We start from the raw sequence: 23,140 nt of genomic DNA, 5'->3' as shown, positions 1-23,140 counted from the left end.
ATCGAAGGATCAGCGCGGTTGAAAAGCCGGGTCATGTCCTCCACGAACATCGCCACGCTCTCGTTTGGCTGCTGCGCTCTCGATTGCAGGGCCAATTCAGCCCGCTCCCTCCGCTCGTTGCTGCTGAACGTATCCAGCAACTGGCGCCGGAAGTCTTGCCAGGTGTGGATGGCGGACTCGTGGTTTTCGAACCACGTCTTGGCGGCGTCCTGGAGGGCAAAGTAGACGTTCCGAAGCTTGCGGTCCTCGTCCCACAGATTAAATTCAGAGACCCTGTCATACCCGTCCAACCAGTCCTCCACATCTTCAAACTTGTCACCATGAAACGGCGCGGGCGTACGAGGCGAATGAAGAAGCAGCGGTGGCGAACTCACAGTTTGCTGGAAGGTCTGGCTGGTCACCGTAGAGGTCATCTTGCGGGATGGCGCGGCGAGGGGATTGTACTCGGGAGCTAAGCCTTTCAAACGGCGGCTTGACTTGTGGACAGGTGTCGTGTCCAGGGGGTGTGGCTGAGCGCTGGAGGTTCCTGGGACCTCTTCGTACATAGATCGTACCCAGCACCTCCACCAAAAATGTCACGGACGCCGGTAGGACGTTCAATCCCTGGCAGAACAGTACCTGGCGAGCACACTGCGCAGAGCGTAGCCGGCAGGGCCTAGCACCGAGCAGAAGAGGACGAATTCCTGCGCGCGACAAAGGTCGAAGACAGACCGCACGGGGGAGCCGGTAGCGTGATGGCTAAACTAATTGCGGCATTATGTAACTGAGCTCTGCACCTTTTGGAAGTCATTTCCATGCCCCGAGCGTCTCCGCGCTACCGTGAATCCGCGTGCCACCGTATCAGCCATTTTGTTGGTTTACATTTATCAGATTTTAGGTTTATTTTGTGCTTGGCTTAGCTTTTGATGGCTAAATTAGTGCTGCAGAATGACCATAAATATATAGTTAAGCGTATAGTATTACACAGAAATGTTCTCACCCGCTTCTGAAACACTACATAACAATTTCAAACATTTTTTTTTGCGCGCTGATGTCTTTCAATTGTACAATATTTTTTTTCACTGACCGTTACAGTGTAGCCCCGAAAGAGACCGAATGACATCCGACGCTTCGAATACCATTCGGTTGGAATGAAATTAAATTTGTCGAGTGGCAGGGATATAAGTCATTTTGATTAATGGGTGCCAGGACGAGACGTAACCAGCGGAAAGAATAAGATGCAGAACAAGACATTCAAGGTGCGCCTACACCACCGCTAACGCGCAGCAATTTTCTTGACAGGACGAGACGTAGCATGTCCCGTCGCCTTCTTCGTGCTGTGGCTTGTCGTGGCGCTTATTAACCGAGGGTGCGCTCACGAACTCACTTGCTTCGCAGTGTAAAACAAAAACAAAGAACTTGATCAGGACTTGCTTTCTTTATTTCCAGGTTCCTGCATGCTGAGCTAACCGCCGTCAAGTAACCGCGGCTGGAGCACTGGTCATCTCTGTTACTGCGGCTCGGCAGCGGTTGAGGATGGCGCACCAGGGAGACAATGCGGGAGCAGAGGTACCGTGCAGCAGCGGGTCCGACACCCTTCCAGTCTTTATCGTGAAGTTCAGCAACCGGCGGTAGAGGAGCTTGGATCCAAAGCCAGTTGGAGTGCATTCATTCAAAACCATCACACAAAGGAAACTTGTGCATGCACGGACGTAACCAACACCGGCTGGTCGTCGGTCGCCGATTTATTTTTTTTTTCCCAGATGTGCATTGAGGCTGTCGGAACAAAAGCATCTTGTTCGCAGTCAGGCGCTTCCCCGCGCACAGTCTTAAAATTATTAACGGATGGTTAGTAACAACAACTTTTTACTAACGCTGACTGATTTTTAAACTTGTAACTCTCCACTACAACCCTAAACAGTTAGCCTGTGTAGTGTGTCACTTATTCCCAATACTTGCTATTAACTTGTTTTAATAGCTTAATTAATTTTAAGGGATCATGAAAGTCAGCAAATGACGCGCGAAAGAACGGCACTCGTTGGTGACCACCAATCAGTCACCTTTTACCATCTTCCATCCCAAAAATATAGTGGGCACTTTAAATGCATACATATTAAATGTGCTCTACACGACAATTAAAGAAGCCTCTGCACCACATTTGTGCAATTTCGCGGCACCGATACCAAAGTAAACTGATATTATTTTTGTAATAAAAGTTGTTTGCAGTTTGAAGAGCATCTCTTAATCATGTTTTGCAATGTCATATTTTAAAGCTAACTTATGAATTGTATGCAGCAAACAAGCACCACTAGCTCTCACAGGTGGCTCATATATCACGGGAATATAAGCTTGGAAGGAATATAATGAGCGTATTCGAACTCTGTAACTTGTTCTTTGCAGTCTTCGTGTTTTGAGTAAAGTTACGTGTCGCGTTTGGATGTTTCTGCCTACTCAATTTTATCACCCCTTCGGAGCATAGTTTCCTCTGCGAGATCTTGCCGCATATTCTGCAGTGTGGGCATACTGCATCACTGAGAATTGACATTCAAGCCACACAGTCCGATGTCGGTTACCCCATAAGTATTCCCCTGATATTTTACGAACATCCGAAAAGGAGAGCGCCATTGGCAACCCGCCGAAAATGTGACTCAAAAAAAAAGGCATACGCACGCGGTTTCTGAATGCATTAACAATTTAAACGTAATTCCAAGACTGTTGCTGACACCTAAAGCAAATGCCTGCTGCGCAAGCTCTCTGAGTGCCACTGACATCGAGCGAGAATTCTGCAAAAGATGTTACTTTCTGGTCGGCGGCATAACCTAGAGGCGGTGACCCTCAGTTTTCAGGTCTTAGTATCACTACTACACTTTTGGTTGCCCGGCTGTTTGCCACTGCTAGCTTTTTCACAACTTAAAATACAAAGCTACAGCTACTAAGAAACCAATCGAATATCGACACACTTTTGGCTAGAAGCCCTATATCCTCATTTTTAGGACAGCAGCCTTCACACTATCTTTTCAGGCCTCGTGTCAGCGGCCTCCGACAATCGCTGCGTGTGTGCACTTTGTTCTTGGTGCACCTTTCAGCGCGTCAAGAAAAACAAAAAAATATATGAACCGCATTGTCAGGGCCCCCCAGCATAATGCACGCCCTCTCTCGAAGAAATGGCACATTAGCCTTGAGCGGCTTGCGCTCCAAGCAGGGTGGACAGCTGCGCTACCTGGTAATAACTCAAAGCGAACCAAAAGCTCGAGAAGCGACGGAGACACAATGGGAACGAAAAGGGGACAAGCTAACAGGTAAGGCCTTTATTCGACGAGATATACCATGTGTTGCAAGGAGGCCCGCTACTAAGTTTTAAAACTAGGCTTTTTGAAGTTTATTCAAAGAAAGCTTCTCCATCATGCAAAAGATAGCTTTTGCAGTGCTGGCGCACATCAGAAAATAGTAATAGCCATATCAGTTTTTAGAATCTCGTAAACACGAAAGCACCGAATTGTGCTCATCCTGCGCCAAAAGCACGCGCTTTCAAAAAGCGCGCCTCTTTCGCGAAGGCAAAGTGAAGCCCCGCATCGTACGTCACTTCGTGGTTCACGTGCCACGTGAGCTTTTATGTCCCACCCGCGCCTCGGTTGCTTGTTGCCCACACGGGAGAGGGACGGTCACGTTGCATGTACGCCGCGGAACGACTTGTGGTGATGGACGTTGCTTTTGAGAAAGAGGTCTGCATCTCAATTCTTGAATGACGAGACTTTGCGCCTTTCGCTTTTGGTGATGTTGCCCTGTTTATTTCTGAGGAACCCTTCTTCTCATGCATTTATACGCTTGCCCAATACATGCATTCCATTGCCTGTCAACGCTCGTGTGTGTCTCTTCTTCTTTTCCGTTTATTTGCGCTTTGTTCTGCTACACTTTAAAGTCACCGAATGGCCCAATTCTCTACTTAAAAAGTAGCATTACTTTCACAGCCCAGCTTGCGTACCACCGTCACTTGTCCCTGCCAACATTCGCTTTCTGAGCGTGCGACATCACAGCTTTAATAACTAGGGAGGTGAGGGACCAGTCATGGTTTTGTGAGGAGGGGTTGCATTATAAAATCATAAATTGTCATCGAAACCAAAGAAAGCATGGGAATGTTATCTTTTTATGCTGTGATTCATTAGAGTGGAAGACTAGCTACAATATAATTTTAATAGGAGCTAATTTTCTTGAAAGTGGAAGAATTGACAGACACACGACGCCGGTTGCATACGAACCAACGCCCTCCGCATGTCGCATGCAGTGCTCTAGCAACTGTGCCACAGTGGCAGCTGTCCAGCCCTCTACTTTTGAATGTATTTGTTTTACGTGTAGCCTAGCCTTGAGAGCGTCCACCAGAGCTTCACCCTAAACCAAAGCGGCGTTTGCGGAGCGTGCAGTTATACCGCAAATGCACGAAGAACATACCCGAGCGGAGAGGACAGCAGCTGTGCGTCAACTCCTTCTTCACTTGACCTTGTCTCCTCCATTGACTAGCAATGTTTCAATTCTATTAGTCTTAGAGGTCATGGGTAGAATTAAAGACCCTGACAGGAATCGTTGTTTAGGGGCTGTAGGTACCATAAGAGGGCTCTTGCACAGCTATTGGCCTCCCCGCTTGATCCTGTTCTACGTGGAATTTATGGTATAATAGGACGTTGCACGCCCACCACTATGGTCGGTGGCAACACACTGGCCGACCCTCGCAAGCCTAGGCTACACGCAATAGAGAGACATTCGATATCAGAGGGCGAGACAGGCGCCGCTGTATAGATTCGCAGGTCGAAAGGCTGACGGGTGTTGGGTTTTAGAGTTATGTGATTTTATCTGTCTGCGAGATGTTGATCAGAAAGACCGAGACAGCCTCGAAAAAAGCTGCATCCGAAATCAAAGCAACAGGACAAAAAAAAAACGGCATGCACTTTGTAAACAGTGAGCAAAGCTCTTCCCTGTCTCTTCTCGCTATCGCTACCCTCTGTCCCTTCCCTTGCTATCTTCTCTCTAGCCCTTTTATTCCCTCGGGTGCTTAAGTTATTCTATAGCAATTGCCGTGGCTGGCAACATCTTGTCCTGCCATTTTTCGCGTTGTAATAAAACTGTTAATACTACCTGACCAGTGTGGCCCACAACTTGAATAATGTGGCCAGAAGCCATGAAGCTAACGTTCATTGCTTTCGCCGCTAGAGTTTAGGCGATACAGGGGCAAAGTAAAAAGCCGATTTGTAAGATGCCCCGATCATTTCCCGTGCACTGCTAAGCACAGAATCCAGTTTGTCAAGCGCGGCTATGCTGTAGTTTACCGGTTACAGGCGACGTAAGGGACAGAAAAAAGCGCTCTCCGACCCTGGCCATTCCCCTATGTCGAAAACCGGCAGCGTGGCATAAGTGGACGTAGCCCCCTTTTTGATTACGCTTCTATATCATTCCTCCACTGCGACCAAAAGGTATAGAAATAACCGCGGCGCATTTTACCTGCAAGAAGCGGCACGTATGCTAGCCAGCCGTCGTTGGCGTTGACAGACAAGGAAGGCAAATACAAAGGTAGGATCTTAACGGTGGTTTTCTTATGGGTTTTCGGGTTTTAATTGCTCTTTGTGTCACATGCGTTCTCCGTCAACGCCTCTTCTGTGCATTCCTCGCTTTATTTTGTTCTGTTTCTTACGTCTGTCCCTGTCTATAAATATATGTCTATTCGAAAAAACCAGTTAGTCGTGAGACCCAACTAATTCTGGGTCCCTTTGTGTGTCAGCCGTTTTTCATGGCATGGGTTTATTTCGAGTTAAACGCTAAAACTCTGCTTAGCAAGCTGTTCCAATATTTCCGCGCGAAATTTATCCTATAGGCAAAAATACAGTGGTGCTTTCGTCTCACTCTCGAGAAATTTACATCCACACGTGAAGACCTCTGGTGTGTTCTATAGCATCCGTTCTCAGTGGCGTAGCCCTGCAGCACCTGCATGAAACATGAAGATAAACAGACTGCGGCGGAAGGTGTGTCGCCGTGAGGCAAGCTGTTGTGCCCGTTTGTTCGGCGAGTGCCTTGGCCATTGCCGGCAGTGTGGCCGGCACAGCGAAGCTAGCAAAAACGAGCCAGAGTGGTCACCGCCATGGATGAGCAGGCACAGTGTGGCAGCTTTTCGAGACAAAGTGGCTACTAATCCGCAATCTCACGACGAGGCGTGAAATAGCTTGCGAAATAACTATCGTGAGGTCCCTCGGTTCCAAAACGCCTCGCGAAACGCCTTGCGAACCTGACCACCTTTACTGTGGCCGACAGGTCGCCTAGCAGCGCAGCTGACGCGAAACGAAAAACGAATTTGTGTCACACTTTCGCGTTGGCCTTACGCGACAAACAGGTCTTGCGTTAGCAGTGCCTACACAAAAGGGACACGCTGCTGTAGCGAACTACGAGATCTTGGTACACACTTTAACGTTTTGGCAAAAGAAACCCCCTTTCTGTCTACAAGGTAGAGCAGCGAAATGCTGGCTATGCTACAGCTTCGTCTACACATGACATAGAGATAGAGCAGCGCCGCCTCAGGGGACATGCAATAACCTGCGCGCAGCGCTTTGGCTGGCCGGCTGAGCAGTGCGAAGCTTGTGTGCAACGTAGCCCACCCGAAAATCTCTGACTGAGGCAGCTGTGGATGGTGCTGTTGAATGGCGACTCTTTAGAACGGAAGAGTCACACTGCGTTCCTTCTTCGCACCGGACAAGAACTACCCCCCTGTGCAGCGCGGAGAGGGCAGTGTACAACAGCAGAACCAAGTGAACACAGCGCCAGTGTCGCCTTTAGGCGCGAGCGAAAGAGCGCTCTTTGACGGACGAGCCCGCTATCAGGATGCCTTGTTGCTTTCCCGGAGAAACCGGTCCCCAGGCGCGGCATTCTCCACGAATATGCTGGCTGTGACGATGCCTGGTTTGTCGTGGACGCCGCCCTTGCGCTCAGAGTTTGCTGTGGGCGCCTGGGCAGCGGGTGCTCCGCCGTCCGGGTTCTGTGGCGGGGAAGGCTTGCAGGGCAGCTGCCGGTACTCGAGGTGGAAGCCCGTGCCGCCGCCGTAGCCGTCGGTCACGAACAGGATCCGGATCTCGGGAGAGGGGCCGTCCGGGAACGGGAACTTTCCTGCACCGGGTAAAGCCCAAGATGCGTCAGCCTACGGCGCTTAGACATCGCCGCCCATATTCGCGCTGTTGATCATTCGTGAGACTCTGGGTATGTACGGTTTAAAGCCTTTAAGAGCATAATGACTGCGCCGTGTTTACCTTATTAACATTAACTGGATGGCGTTGAACTCCTCGTTACCCAGAAAATCCGGCGTCGGCGTTGTCGGTGCCGTGAGCGAAAAATAGGGTGGCGTAGGGTGGCCACCCGCCGGAGAAGCAACATAGGTGGGCCACATAGGTCATATGACCTTGTGGCGTCATCAAAGCCTTCCCTCCGGATTATGAGCAAACTGATCACTATGGCAGGTGGCTGTTAAATCATTTATTGATCGCGAGAGGTTGCTTCGGAAGAGCCACTTTGGTCGCACAAGCCCTGCCGTTGGCAGGAGTGGTGTGAGGACAACTAGGGACCTCCAAGTAACCCCAGAATGACCAATTCCAGATATATGACCACGAACTCATAAACGCTATCGCGTAATATCCTTACAGTGGAACTTAGTGTCCCCTCTAATTTTCATCAGTTAAACCCCCACCTCTCTCTTTCCTCTCCGTCTGTTTCCTCCGATCTCTAATGAAGCGTCCTGAGGCAGCCGAGACGACTCTATGTCAACAAATCTCCCCAGTTGGTCGTTTCTTACGCAGGTATTGTTCGTACTTGTGCTCACAAGAAGTATGTTTCGTGCATTTTTGTTTACCTTGTGTACTGCATACACTTCTCGAAGTTTCTTAGATGTGCTATACAAGCTGTTACAGGCAAGACTACGTAATTTTCAAAAATATGGTTTTTTTAGTTAAAAATTGATTTTGCGGAGTAGTGTTACCAGTGTTGGTGAACACCGGAAAGTTAGTGAATAGTTTTAAGTAGTAAGCTGGTTAAATGATTTCTGATAATTAAATTTTAACTATTAGAGTTGGGCACCTAGTTTCAATGAGGGATTTGTAGCTGATATAGTTTTCAGAATTTCTTAAACGCGATTATCCTCGGTTCTGCTCGGTGCTGTGGCTCGACGAAAATTTGTTACATCGTGCGAAAATACATGCGCTTCGAAAGCATGCAGGCAAAGCAACCGCTCCAGTGCACTAACTAGTCAAAAAAGCCGAATTTTGACAATCCACAGCGCCAAGGGCAATCGCGTTTTCTAAATTCTAAAAACTGATATGGCTATCACAAATTACTGGCTGCAAATTTCTAATTACAACTAGGTGGCGCTTAACTCTAATAGTTAAAAAGTGAATTATTAAAAAATAGTTAACCAACTTGCTACTTAAATCGATTCCCGGTTTTCTGGTGTCCGCCAAAACTGGTAATACTACACTGAAAAAAGCCATATTTGTACCTCAAGAAGCCGATTTTTGGAAACTACTTAGTCTTCCCTATAACACCTGGTATACTCTATAAGTGAGAAAGCACTACTCCGATGGGTCAACCACAAGCAAGATCTAGGAATGTTTGTATTCTTGCGGTCATGTGAATTTGTGCGAAGTGAAATAAAAAGATTTCAAATAAATATCCATGACTGGGAATCAAACCATCAGGGGAGCAAAGCAACCAACTTCGCAAGCCGAATCGCGAGAGCACTAGGCTATCGAAGCAGCCGAGCACGCTTCGCGTTAAAATTAAACACACTCTCGCGCTGTGCATTACACATTGTCGTCTTCGTCCACTAACACTGCTGCGAAACTAATATTCGCGCCTTGAGATATACGGTGGTAGCGACCGAGAGATGTGCACTGCATGCGTTGGCGTGGGCAACGTTGTGGCAGAAACAGGGCGCTAGAGCAACAGGCGTTGGCGTTGACAACATTGCTGCAGAAATGTGGCACTGGAGCATCGGCGACCGGCGTACATTACGTAAAATGGCATTGGCGATAAGAAAGTTGAAGACGCGCACAACTCGCTCCATGGGTGAGCGGAAACCTCAATGGTGCTTTCAGGTGCGTGGCTGTGGTGTCCGCCTGCGAAAAACTGCTTTTCCACAATATTTCGAGCTTAGCAATGCTAAACCGCGCTAATTTTTGTTTGTTTTCAGTATCTACTGCACTTCTTTCTTAGAGTTATCAGCTTGGAATACCTGAAGGTTCTTTTATCTATTAAACGTCAGAGCTGCTGCTGCAAATCAGTAACTCAATCAGGCTGAAGTTGAAAAAAAATTATTGCGCTAGCACTGAGGGTTCTAATCTAGAAAAAAACCTTCTTTGAGTGTCTGAAGCCAGGTAGGCCTGCAGAAATATCATAAATATAGCAGCGACTGCGCCACGCCAGAGTGCCGACCCCGCGGCGGGGCGAAGAGATCAACTTCGCTGGACACAGCACGAGAGCACTATGCTGCCGCCGCGGGCGATCGCCCTCGTGTTTAACTGCCACACTCTCACGCTGTGCATTGCATGTCGTCGTCTTCATCAACTTCCATTCATTCGCAGTGTATCCAGAGCACACCGCTATTGTAGCGACCTCTTAAGGTGCGTGAAGCGGTACCAAAATTTTATAGTATGCTACCACTAAGGCCCCTAATCGCCAATTTCTTTGATCATTGCCTCAAGCCTGACCCTAGTCTCGAACCGAAATGAAACTGGGCGTGCTGCCGGAAACACATCGCATTGGGCCAAGTAAGCTAAATCGGCTGTAAATTTTTGCTCACGTAACCGTTTGAGAATTGCGAATACATTTGGAACAAAAAAATGTAATGAAATTAACTTAGTTCAAATCAGTTTCCTGTCTCACTATCTGCCACCCGGGGCAACGTTTTCGGTTTGGAGGGAGAAAAACGGCTGGTTTCACGGGGCAGGGTTCCGCTCCTCCTGTGACCGCATCTCTCGCATGAACTGTTGTTGCGTATAAAGTCGTCTTCTCTCCCTTTGAGGAGTTCTTGCGCTCGGCTTTTCGGACTCGAGCACACCATGAAAGCACTGCTGAAATGCGCCGAAGCGATTGAGCACTTGTGCACAATTGGATGGGACAAGTGCTCACAGGCGTCATGGAGCACTCTGCCTCCAACGGATGACTCGAAACAGAGCATGAGAAATTAAGCGTCGGTCACTAATCTTCCCCCGTGAATGATATTCGCTTCTACGCTCTGGGCGTGAACTGAGGTTCATTTCATCTCCTGCATTTAACGCACGCATGAACCGGTGGAAGCAAAGCTCTTCCTCATCCACCCAAAAATAGTCAGCTTCCCGCAGTCAAAAAAAGTCTACCCTCAGAGCGCCATCACTGCAGTGGAGCTCACCACGCCAGAAAAAGAAGCAGATTCTCTGACACCTTCTCAAGTAAGATTGAGAAAGTTATTTCACATTAAAACTTCATGACTTAGAAGACCTAAGAGTTACGAACGAGATAATAGGATAATACTGGCTCTGTATTGATGGGTCCCAATTAGAAAAAAAAATGTGGCTGTGACAAAACTCACTTAAGCCTGGATATATAAAGCGATTGCTGTGTTAAGCATGGTTAATTATAGTTTAGCTTTGGTTCAGCTTTTAAAGACTTCAGCAGGAGCAATTCGTGCCACAATCACGTGCCACAAACGCAAGAGTGGGCGTCTAGAGCGGTTGTCGGCGCAGCGGCCGCCGTCACTGATAAATGCAAGAGCGAATCACGTGACAAATCATGTGTCACAACTGGTGAGCAGGAGGGGCCGAGCAGCCTGCGCAGCGGCGGACGTCACTGCCAAGCGCACCTGCCACGCGCGACTTTGCACATGCGGCGCGCCTCCCTTTGGAGGTCAAATCTGAGCCAGATGACCTTCAGGCTCATCATGGGATGAGTGGAGCTTTTCGCTCTAAAAGCGGTGCCCCAGTACGGATTAGGTTTATGAGGTTTAGCATCCCAAAGCGACTCAGGCTATGGGGACGCCGTAGTGGAGGGCTCGGGATAATTTAGATCATCTGACGTTGTTTAACCTCCACTGACATCGCACAAGACACGAGCCTCTAGCGCATTTCCTTCATCGAAATGCAACCACTGCGGTCGAGAGCGAACCCGCGCCGTTCGGTTGACCAGCCGAGCACCATATCCACTTAGCCACAGCGGCGGCTTGCCTAATTTTACGAGCGTATAGTATGCCCCCTATCTAAATGTCGGCCAGCTTCGACAGCTTCTCACCGACACATGGTTCAGCGTTAATTCAGCGCTCTAGTGACGTGTTGCAATGAGGTAGGCAGCGATGAAAAGGAAACGAAATGGAGGGGTGCAAAGAATTTCGTGGAGTATCAAGCAGCTCGCAGACATGAGGTGGCCTGCGCTCTCACCGGAACGGCATGGCTGAAGACCATTCGAGAAAGTGTTTTCCCTTCAAGGTATTTAATTCGGGTGGTGATAATAACGTCTCGCGTTTATACATCCCCAATCCAAGGGAGCATTGAGGATTTTCGGATTTTTCAATGTACGTGGTTCAATTGAAACCTAATGGGTCTGCTAAATGCGACAGTTAAATTTTTAAGGGGATCAGAAATGCAATCCTTTCAGCCTCGAATCACGTATTCTTAGCATGGACACTAGGGTACTCACGAATGGCTTTATTCAGGTCGTTGCCACAGTGCCGCTGCGTCTTGTCCACCTCGAGGTAGTCTTTCATGCAGCCCGGTGAGCTTTCGACATCGAAGAAATGGAAGTACATCTCCACATGGCAGTGTCCCGGCACGGGCTCCAGGCGGTACGTGCACCGTGCGTTCGGTCCGTACTGCTGCGGGTAGTTGGGACTGGACAGCTGTCCCCGGGCCTCCCGCTGGCAGTAGTCGCACAGAGGATTGGGCGGCGCAGGAGGTGCTACATGCAAGCGAAAGCCGCCACGGATTGGAAATCGGCCTCCAGAAAAATGTCGAAATACTGACAGCTGAGGAGGAGACGAAAGTCAACTTCCGATAAAGTATGTAATTTCTGGCGTATTCGAATCGGCACTCCAGAGTAAGTTTTTTTTGCTCCCGGGAAACCTAAGAGCGTGTTTCAACGGGCGATTTGGTTTCAGATCCTTTGTTCTGATTGGAGCGAACGAATATCTTGCTCCTTCGCCGTTTCGGAGAGCTGCTCCGGATCACCTTTTGGAATACTCCATTAGCAACCCGCCGGGTAGAGCTTGCGTTTCCTAATACGGCAGTGCTCTTTGCATACGTCGGCCATGTAAGAACCTCGAGTATGCCTTCGCGTTAAACCTGATGCGCCAAGTAATTCTTCAGCAGCAAAGCTTCGAGCCCCACTTATCGTACCTGCCGAGTGCGGTATCAGGTACGGAGCATTCTTTGGTCTATGATGCCGATAAACCAGCCTCGCTTCCACGTGTCGAAACACACTGACCGGAAATCAAATAATCGCCAACTCTTCGCTTCATAGTTCATCTTATAACCATTGCAGTGAGGTCGGCCTTTCAGACCACTTGCCGGCAACTTCGACGACTAAAGTGACTGGACGTAATACGTCCCAGCTGTGCCATCATCGCCTTCAGTACCACAAGAACTCAATATGCGCCGTCCCGATCATGCTGTGGCATGCACTGCTGCCGATGTGTTAGAGCATAACATCCAGTGTTGGGACATGACACTTCATCACACCTGGAGGACAAGGTTATATCGCTGGTTGAGCGTTCCTGGTTCTCGCCATAGCTCATTTCGTCCTTCCATTTTGACTAGTTTTCTATCCGCTGCCGAGAGCAACCGCTGCGCAGCAGCTCGACGGCTCCCGTTTGCGCGGAGGCACACATTCTTTTCTTCATCTATTACCCGATCGTGACATCCCTTATAAAAATGAGCCTTGAATTTATGTTGACGCAATGTTGAGCATGTGTTGAGCCAACAGAAATTCAATAGAAATTCAACTCGTGTTGAGTTTACACAACACTCACCCAACAGAATTTCTGTGCCCAAAACCTCAACACAAATATGGTGCATAATTTCTGTTGAATTTCTGTTGTTTTTTTCTTTGAGCACCCACCAGAAAAATGTTCAACAGTAAGTGCTTTGCAACCATCCGTAGCACTGTGTGCCACGTCATGAGCTGTTCTGACAGGAGAATCTACTGCTATGTTAGAAATCGGCTGCTACTCTTGATTCATGCACAAACAAAACGGCGCGAAATGCGGGGACAAAAGAGAAACATACACGACAGACCAGAGCCACGGTGTCTCCGCGACGACGCCTCCCCTCTCGCGAGCACACACCGTCGCCTGCAGTTCTTTCGAAAGAATTAACGCACACACCTCTCGCTGAACGTTGATCCGTTGGCTACAAATGGACTTCTACAGTGGACTTAGGGTTGCTTATTGACGGCGGAATTTATCTCTGATCCATCAAGGCGACTATTTGGTCCGAGACCCTTTTCTCAAGCATCACACCTTAGAAGACCCAAGGACCAAGGCAGGTGAAATCTTGCACCCATTAAAAACCGGTGGGTACCCGGGGGCACTGGGGATCCAACCTGGCACCTCCCAAATGCGTTGAGTAAAAGAAAAATCTCCCACATCATTAGCACTAATGAACTTCACAAGAACCACTTGAAAGCATGCACAGTGTCTGCATGCTGGCAGGTAATGCCGCTCTTTCTTGTTTTGGTAAAGTTATCTTATACCCAACCACACTTGCCTTACGAGCAATTGCAGTGGATCGACAAGATGGCATTCATCAAATGCTCTAAGAGATAAGATAGAAAATGACATAAAAACTGAAATGTATGAAATGCTTATTCATTGCCTGTAACATTCCTATACTTCTGCTTTCTCAAAATGTCAAGGTAAGGACTATGAAAAGCAGAAGCTGGTTTTTTGAATAATACTGCGGTGTTATCAGTAGCTATAGACGGATAAAACTCATGATCAAAGCAGCAAATGCCCTTCATACGAGGCATGGCCCCTACCGATCGTCATGATGTCCTGGTTTATCCAGGATTAATGCCTGTGCACCTGCCATTTGCCTGTGATGTCATGCTAAAGCATGCAAGGGGATTAATATCGTGATGTCATAACAATTGGTTGACACTGTTGGCTGTAGGGCCTCTTTAAAGAGTACTTGTTACATCATTCTTTTGTTTCATCACACTGTAGTAATTTATGCATGCTTTACACAATAGTCATTAATAACAATATTACTGCAGAGTAGGCAGAACACAAGAATGATTGTAATGTGCAGCAGTGTTGTGCCTTTGTATTGATATTTAGAGGCAGGAATTCAGTTCAGCAGAGTGAAGATGGCATTCCGACAAAAAATGGTACCAAAGTACAAGGTTGAAAGCGAGCAGTTTATTGCACACAAGCTAATTTTTTCAAATACAATATTCAGATCTGAACACATTTCTCAACAACATTCAAGGCCAGACTTACTTCAACACATAACGTCTGCACAACACTACGCCTTTAGTCACTATTTGCACAACTGTACAGGCAATATCAATGAGCTATTTACAAGCACAGCAGAACACTTGCAAAATAAAAGTGCATGTACAATGTGTAACCCCCTCCCCCTTTCCCTTATATTTATACCTCACATTTGTAAGAAATGCTCACATGACACTTTTCTGCTAAGTGCTCCTAATATATTTACACTCTTAGGGCAGCATTTAAATGGCAATTTCCACATGTATATTTCACATTCTGCTAACACTAGCTCTGTTTCATTCAAATACACTCGCTGCACCAGTTCCTTAAATTTCTTCAGCAGAGCTATAAGCGTGCAGTGCAACTTCTGGTAGTTGAAATGCAACTTTGCACTGGCTGTTCAAAAAAAGAATGGTCAAGTGCAGGCCAGGTCAACACCAAACTGCAGCCAGGTGCATGACACCCACGTAAACGGCTGGCAATATCTTGAACCATATGAATTTTGCCATAAACCAGCCTCAATGCACGTGCACATCATGGCAGCTGGAGCAAAACGCCCGTGTTCTTTTACTGTTTACTGCACATGAACCAAGCGTCAACGTGCAAAGTGCTGAAGCGAACGACCGCTCAGGCGACTTGATGAATATGGACTGAACAGACTGTAGTGATGATGATTGCAACTTTGAAGAAGTTGACTCATCTACAAATGGAGATGATAGGCTCCAACAACAGGCATCGCCTCAGACAGACAGCACTTTGGTACTGGGCACCCAGTGAGGCTGGTAAACAGGTATGCACATTCAAAGTCAAAGGAATATAATGGCTATCGCACAGCGAAGCAAAGTTGGAAAGATCCCGAAGAAGTGCATGAACCACTATCTGCATCACGTGAAGAGAAAGCAGCAGCCTTGAAGAATGAATTTAACGTCCTAAATGTTTCGAAAACAGAGCAGCTTGTGCCACAACCAATGGTCTCACAGGTTTTCATATGAAAATTACCCCCAAAGGGGATACATAATTGCTAATTACATGTGACAAAATGATTGCATAGCAATTCCCCATGGACACCCGTACTACAGATGTCCTTGCATGTGTTGGTTGACAGTTCGACGGCCGACCGATGGCTGGTGCAAGCTATGATTAGCAGTTCTGTGCTAGACGTCACACAAATTTTAACACGGTCAGTCCTGCACTGGTGCAACATATGGGGGCCCACAGTCTTTTCGCCAGAAACTGCCGTCTCACTGAGTGTGACAGCAACACAACACCGCCAATAAGACGCATCAATGGGATCCTTATGCTATCACATAAAATGGGCAGTGCTTATTACATACATTGCAAACTGTGACTTGACGTGACATGCCTGGTAGCCAACTAATACTGTGGGCCCCTTCACCAAGGCTCTCAAACATATGAAAATTTCGGCATCAAGATAGTGGACAAGGTCTTATGTCTATCAAGGAGAGGTGTCAGTGGTGTGGCACCTCTACAACAGCTGCTACTTATGACAGAACAAAAGGTACATATGAACTCATACAGACTCTAGCATTTCATTTTCATTCACTACACACAAGTAGAGAGATTCTGTGTCATTCAGACATATGCACTTTTTTAAAGACTCTGCGTCAACGATGCAACTTTGTGATGTACACTCTGTCTTCACAAACTGCAAATTCTTATCCAGGGGGACATTACTGAACACTGCTTGCTTTACACTCAGGACATCAACATGCACATCAACATGATCACTTCTGCTTGAAGAATGACTGCAAGGTAAAAGGATTTTGACAATGCGACCAAAAAGCCCGTTCGTGAATACATAGGAATTTCTTCTGCGAGATTTGTCGAGGCCTGCAGTGCAGAATTTGAAAGGCCCAAGCACCATTTTTCGGAACACTGTACTACCCTCCACACGTTCACCTTAGCCTAAAAGCAGAACGCACCCCACTTTAGTGAAGTTCTTTCTCAAAGTATACCCTTTCATCAGACATCTGAAGTCGGATTCTAGAATGTGGCGCCCTTTTCGGTTTAGTGAGTGTGCTGACCATAGTGTTGAAAGTGCCTGCAGAATACAGAACTTCTGAACAATTTGGAAATGAGGGTATCGGGTTCCTTTCACAAATCTACATAGTGTCCCGTTCATTGCCTCAAAAGGAAAAAGGGAATAACCCCACAATGGCCCCCAGTTTTTCACACTTTCCACGAGGTGAAGCAGGAGATGGGAGTTATATGTCATATACTCTGTGCCGTATAAGGTTTCATAATCCATAAGAAAATTTACCATTTCTTTCTCAATTAGGAGAAGCTCTTCTATGTGTACTGACGGACCAAGCAGATAGTGCATCATGGCAACAAACCTTAACCAGTGCTTGTAGTGCTTTTCTGGAACAAAGTCCTTGAGCACAACAGGCGAATAGAACAACATCCAGTTCTTCCACTCTGACGCCTTCCATTCTTTGATCTGTGATAGTGACCTTGGGAGTCTCGATATCTCCCATATAGGAGTCAGGCTTAGTAGCAACTTGTTTGCATCTTCAAGGTGCTTGCGCAGTCTGAACTTCCGACAGCGATGTGATTTGAGCCACATGAACAAGGTGCTTCGAACGAAGCCTAAGCACACCGCGTGCATATGGTCAACTGCAAACCCTCCTCCAAATGTAAAAAAAATGCAAGCATTGTCAAAACACTTGCGCCACAGCTTGCCTGCTGACTGACCCTTGCCTTGCTGGCATGCTCAGCAAAAGAATCTTGTGTCCTCGGCTTGGACAATGGTGTGGCTGGTGGATACACACGGCAAAAGCCATTACCTTTAGCTACAACTTGGCCAGGCTGCTCACACCAAGCACAACCATTTGCCCCATTAAATTGGGTCATAGTCATTACATCGCACCTTGCGACGCTGTCCACTGAACAGGGTCCAGGAAATGCCTTCGACAAGTGTGTATTTCCATCTCTGTCCTGCCACGTGACTCCCTCAGCAGACAACTCATTTATTGCCTTCACAAATGGAATAAAAAATGTATTCATTACTGGCTTCCCAGACCCTACCCACAAGCCTGCCAAAAGAAGCTTCTCTCTCCGGTGCTTGTAAGGCAGTTCATTCACCATTACCAGCAGTGGCCACATACTCAGATTTGAACTCTCAAAGAGAGGCACACCATCAGTGTTGAAGGTGAGTGTGACATCATCGGCAGACAAAGGCAATTTATGATAATGAATGCTTTGTGTAATGTCTGCCACTTCGTATTGAACCGAGGTTCCTTCTCTTTTAGCCACTGTAGAATCTAGCACCTCTCGGAGCTGGCTTTTGAGGTTCATGACAAGAAAAAAGGAAGAACATTTGATAAGACTCTCATGTGTGTGCACTAAATTACATTTAGGACATGAAATATCTTCTCCTTCCATCGCCTCACCTATGTACTCAGTGCAAGCAGTACAGTAAAAGTGTTTTTTGTATTGCTTTTCACAGGCAATAAAATGCCTAAATAAGGCATATTTCGATCCTGGGTATGTCACCCCTGAGGGCAAGTGGGCACCAATAAGTCGTACTAGGCTCTCTGTCGCCTCCTTGGAGCAGCCATGTCGTAAACTGTGAGCCATCACCATGAGCAAGCTTTCTTCTTGCGTTATATTTGCTCCTGAAAACAGCAAGTCATCCTAAAAAAAGAAAAAAACAGTAACCAACATTTGAAGTGCAATGCGAGCGTGTTCTGAGCAAACGAGCAAGGTTTCATGAAAAACGCTGTGCGTGGAAGATGCTCTTATAACTGTACATTACTGCATTACCAATCGTCTTCATGACATTACCATGCATCTCGTTGCTAGACTGTATGCGTCTTAGCGAACAAAAGATAAAATTGCACTCAGAATGACTAGAAATTAAATGACATCACTTTCAAGCATTTCAACTACTAGTTTGTAGAAAAAAAAGTGGTACACATTTGTGGCAATGCCTATGTGAAGAGACCTCAAGTGTGCTCGTCAAGTGTGCTGTGCGGCCATACCGCAGTCCTCTCGACATAAAAAACACCTACATTAGGACTGCAAATTATGTCAGAAAGTATTGTAAGGCAGCTTACTGATGGAAGAGGCTCAAAAGCTTTGGAATTTTTTCTCCGTCTTAATGGGATATGATGAACGGTGCACCTGCACTTGTAAATGCAGATAACGAAGGGTGCCTATTAGTGACAGATAGAAACATGCTAAGTGATGTTTTGTTGTTTGGTAGCTTTCAGCATGCAAAAATGTGGTACTATCGAGACGCAACTTTATGTGCAACAAGCAATCTAGTCACACAGGAGCCTCTTATGACTGCCACATCATTTAAATACTGCATATAAGAGCATGTAAGCCAGACTTCAACATCTAGAAGTGCGGCCTCAAGCAACCGGACAATAATAATTTTTCCATTTCTGTTGTCACTCGCTGGTCCTGCAGACTTTTCTTCCCGACAGTACATAGGTGCACAGTTGTCCATTTGCTGACACTTGAAGCAAGTGCAACACATGTTAAGCTCTCTTACAAAGGGATAAGAACTCTGTGGGCTCATCTCTTAAACAAGGAACAGCATTTAAATTGAAAAATACTATATTCTCCTGTCAACATTGCATGGCGGCTCTTAAAAAGAAACAGCACTTAAACTGAAAATAACCTAACTATAAGGTTCTGCTATAAGCTCCTGTCAAACAACATATAATCCATTATCCCTTTTCATACTGCAGTACAGTACGGCCTACTGATAAATGATCTGGTCTATAGTCTATGGGGGTATAACATCCCAAAATGACTCTGGCTATGAGGGACGCCATAGTGAAGGGCTCCGGAAATTTCGACCACCTGCGGTTCTTTAACGTGCACTTGCATCGCGCAGTACACGGGCCTCTAGAACTTCGCCTCCATCGAAAATCGACCGCCGCGGCAGGGATCCAACTCGCGTATTTCGGGTTAGGAGCCGAGCGTCACAACCATTGAGCCACCACGGCGGCTAAAGAATACACACGACTGCGTGGCCTCCACGCTTCGTGAAACTCTACAACCGACTGACGGCGAAAGCAGCACCAGGCGCATGCCCGGAAAAAGCAACCAAGCGTACTAACGGCGCATGCTTCTTATCATGAAATCTTTTCTCGCCAGCTTTCGCGGCAGCTCTTCGCGAAACTCGGAGGCCACGCGATCGCGTGTTCCCTTAATTCAGCAGTTCACCGCACATGCAGAAACAAATGGCAAGGGCTGTTACCAATTCACCAGTCCGCTCATCCGGTGAGGCCTCGTGACTTTCGGGTTCATGCGGTTCAGGTTCGCTTTCTTCGGACGAGACGTCGTCAACTTCGTCCGATGAGACATCTTCGGGAAAAGCGCCTTCAGAAGATTCACAAGAACGTGAGCGGCTGTGCGCAGTCTCCCCAGCACAGGCACCAGAGCTGGAATCTGTAACGCCGGCTGTGTTCTGTTCTTCATTACTTGCATAGGAGCTTTCATCACCCGATTCATCCGAGTCATTATCAGCTCGAGAAGCTGATGGCGCGCCAAGTAACTCCCGCTGCTTGAACCTACACTTTGAACGATGCGGAACCTCGGCCGACGAGTCCCACAAGTATATACTGTACTGCCTTTTCGGAGGCATGGTGGCAGCAGGCACAGTACCAGGTTAACTGGAGATTATATAGGACAGGAAGCTATATATATCTTCCGTGTTATAGTCGCCCGTGCTTTTCAAGAAGCTTTCAAAGGATCGTCGGTCGCTTCTACCAGTAACAAAGGAAGGGCGCTCGCATGGGCGCTCGGATGTTGTTGTCATCGTCTGCTATTTATGACGGCGCTACTGGCATTCGCGTATGCAATTTTCGAACGCGGTTTGAAGTGCATGTGCTAGGATAAATGATTACTCTCCTCTCACTGCCTACCGGTGAATTTTTCCTGTCTTATTATTTTGAAATCGAGTAATGAAGCGTGCTCGAAGTAAAGTAATGGCAAATGCAATCTTGCCCAACAGGTTGACTGTAGCGCCACACCAACCGTAGGTGCCCTTCCCTAGCGGCAAAAGGCATGAGTGCAGCCAAATACCGCACCTGTAATTCCAACCATCCAAGCCAAGCCACCAAGCCCCGTTTGCGGTCCAGTCGGTTCAGCAGGTGCTACAGGAAGGCCTCGTGTTTCTACCCAGTCCGTGACAATGAGCCACATTTTGATAAAATGGGTGGAGGAAGCTAAGTGGGATGTTTATCCTATTAAATCCCTCGCGGACCCTGCCATCGGCATCCGACTTGTAACCGAAGAAGGCGCCATAAAACAATTGAAAGGCTCAGTTGTAAGCGTTTTCTGGAAGGAGGGCGAGCAGCCGGCGAAAGCTGAATTGCTGTACCTAGGTGAGTACTTGTATTTCTTTTGCGTGTTTAGTCAATTTTACGCCTTTTCAGGTAGTGGAGTTCATTTGCATTGTTTCTGTCAGGTAAACAAGCCTAACTAGAAAAAAAAGGGCGAAACTTGCCGCGGAAGCGCCAGAATGCGTGGACAGGCGGAGGGAGGACAGCCAACCGTCAGCCGGGATGGCCACGTGCAATGTGCGTATCAATGATGCTGTTACGTGTGTTCTTTGCACTGTCGTTCATTTCAAAGCGATTTCAGTTCAAGGGGGGCCGTTTGAATATTTGTGCGTGCGTGGTGGCGAACGCAATATCAAGGATAACTGTGGGCATTTCACCACAGATGCTGTTATTGTAACATGCTTTTAATGCGGGGCAATTTACTGTATCAGGTTTACTAATAACTTTGTTCCTGTGTCTCGTGACGAGCAAGGGAACAAAAATGTGTTCCGCGTGCATTCGCAACCTGCACGCAGAAGTTGCATATGTAAACCCTTTACTGCCTAGGCCATCGCTTATTTTCTCTGTGTGGTATTTAAATAGTGTGACTTATAAATTTTTGCCGCAAAAGACGGAAAGGCGGGAAACCAAATACTTTAGAGGACATCCAGGCTGGGCTGTTTGTACACGCCTGAGAAAAAGTAGAGACCACAAGAACGGTCACACAACTGCATGCAAGGGCTATAAAGTAACGAACTGCTCAGGGCTTTGTTAAGGTCTGTTGCCAATTATTGCATTGGTGAAGATGGTAGTTCGTTGCATGTGCTTAGCAGCCCAAACCTAGCTGATGCATAGGTGCCCCTGCGCTTGCTGCTACGACGATGAGTTGCTAATCATTTGTAATAGCATGATCTACAATGCTGCATTTTGCTGCTGATGGTAGGGCTTTTTGTGTGTGGGGGTGTGCATTGATCAAATTATCATCAGACTAACTATGCTACGTCCACTGCAAAACAAAGGCCTCTCCTGCTTCGCTTAAACTGACCCTGTCGGGTTCCAGGCATAGTTAACAATGTCTCCTTAGAATCTTTCAAACATCTCCTCATAATGTCTGGGTATAGCTGTGTAAACCTGCGCAGTCATGAAATTTATGAGCATGAGCACTGAAGTGCGTGCCGAGCAGCCTCGAACTCTACTTGTGGTGATGCACGGCGATTGCTTTAAAAAACAGTAGAAAGGGAGGTGCGTTTCTCCGTTTGCCAGAAGCAGGCAAGGCAGCAGAACCCTTTTTGCCACATTGTGAAAAGTAGCCACCGCGCATTGCCACAACTAGAGTTTGTAGCTATCTGCCATAGGTTTCTGTGTTCACGACCATAAGTTCATTGACTGCACTGCTGTCGGCACACTTAACACGAATGCTTGACAGCATGGTTTGGACTGACGCCAGTTCCATTGAGCGTTGGCCACTGTTGCTGAGATAATATCTCAGTATGTTTACGGCAGCTAACCACAGCCGGAGTTCAGCTCGATTTGACTGGTCGACTTGTCTTTCTCCTGTGTCTGACCGGCGGGGGAAGAGCACCCACTTGACAGGCTTGTTTTGCCACTTTTTGGTCGTGGCTGCAGTCTCATGTGCACCCGGAAAATGTTGCGGTTTGCTTATCTCAGCAAAGCAACATGGTGTGCGATGTCTTGCATGCCTTTCGAGTTTGGCCTCAAAGTGTGCATCGAAGGGTTCTTTGCAGGGCGGCTTCCTGCGTAGTCCATGCTGCTCTGGAGATCTAGTGTCGGGGCATAGGAACTGCACGTACATGACTTGGGCTAGAAAGACTCGTCGATGCGATTCAAACTAAGCTTTTAATAAAGTGGAGTTTTAGGCCAGTTGGTGATTCATGATATCCAGGTTGCCTTAGCATGAGACAAACGAGGACAAGAGAGGGACACAGGACGAGCGCTCGTCCTGTGTCCCTTTCAACACAGACTGCTGTACAGGGCAACACTCATCAATGACGTCTCGTCTGGAGTCTCCAAATCTGCAGTGTCATTTCCGCGATGTTCTAGGTTATCCGCAGTTTCCTTTTCGCACTCAGCGCGGTTCCTTAATATTTGGGTACCATTCTTTCAATTCAGCATGTAGAAAGTGCAAAATATGATGGACCTCAACCCTAGCATTACCACTTGTATAAGTATCATATTATTGAACAAAAAGCTGCAATGGACTAAAGGCTCCACTACGGTACCTGTTTCTTCCTTTCTTCTTTTAGGCCCTCCTTTATCCCTTCCCTTATGGCAGGGTTCAGGTGTCCTGTTCAGGTGTCTGCTGATATGTGAGACAGACACTGGGCCATTTCCTTTCCCCAAGAAATCAATTTTCAATTTT

General features: G+C 47.2%; 1 protein-coding gene across 1 annotated transcript in view; it reads right to left on the bottom strand.

Moving 5' to 3' along the window:
- Nucleotides 1-1,047: 1,047 nt before the first annotated feature.
- The window catches only part of LOC144116022 (cubilin-like), a 264,621-nt gene continuing 242,528 nt past the window's right edge, over nucleotides 1,048-23,140 (bottom strand). Inside the window, exons 29-30 of the mRNA XM_077650682.1 lie at nucleotides 11,668-11,925; nucleotides 1,048-7,119 (exon numbers count right to left, since the gene is read on the bottom strand). Coding sequence (XP_077506808.1) covers nucleotides 6,833-7,119; nucleotides 11,668-11,925 — 545 coding nt within the window. The 3' untranslated portion in view covers nucleotides 1,048-6,832. The remainder of the gene's footprint in view (nucleotides 7,120-11,667; nucleotides 11,926-23,140) is intronic.

The sequence above is a fragment of the Amblyomma americanum genome, chromosome 1 (assembly GCF_052857255.1).
Source record: "Amblyomma americanum isolate KBUSLIRL-KWMA chromosome 1, ASM5285725v1, whole genome shotgun sequence".
In the NCBI taxonomy this organism is placed as follows: Eukaryota; Metazoa; Arthropoda; class Arachnida; order Ixodida; family Ixodidae; genus Amblyomma; species Amblyomma americanum.
The sequence above is the reverse complement of the archived record's forward strand: the minus strand, read 5'-3'. Positions and strand labels throughout refer to the sequence as shown.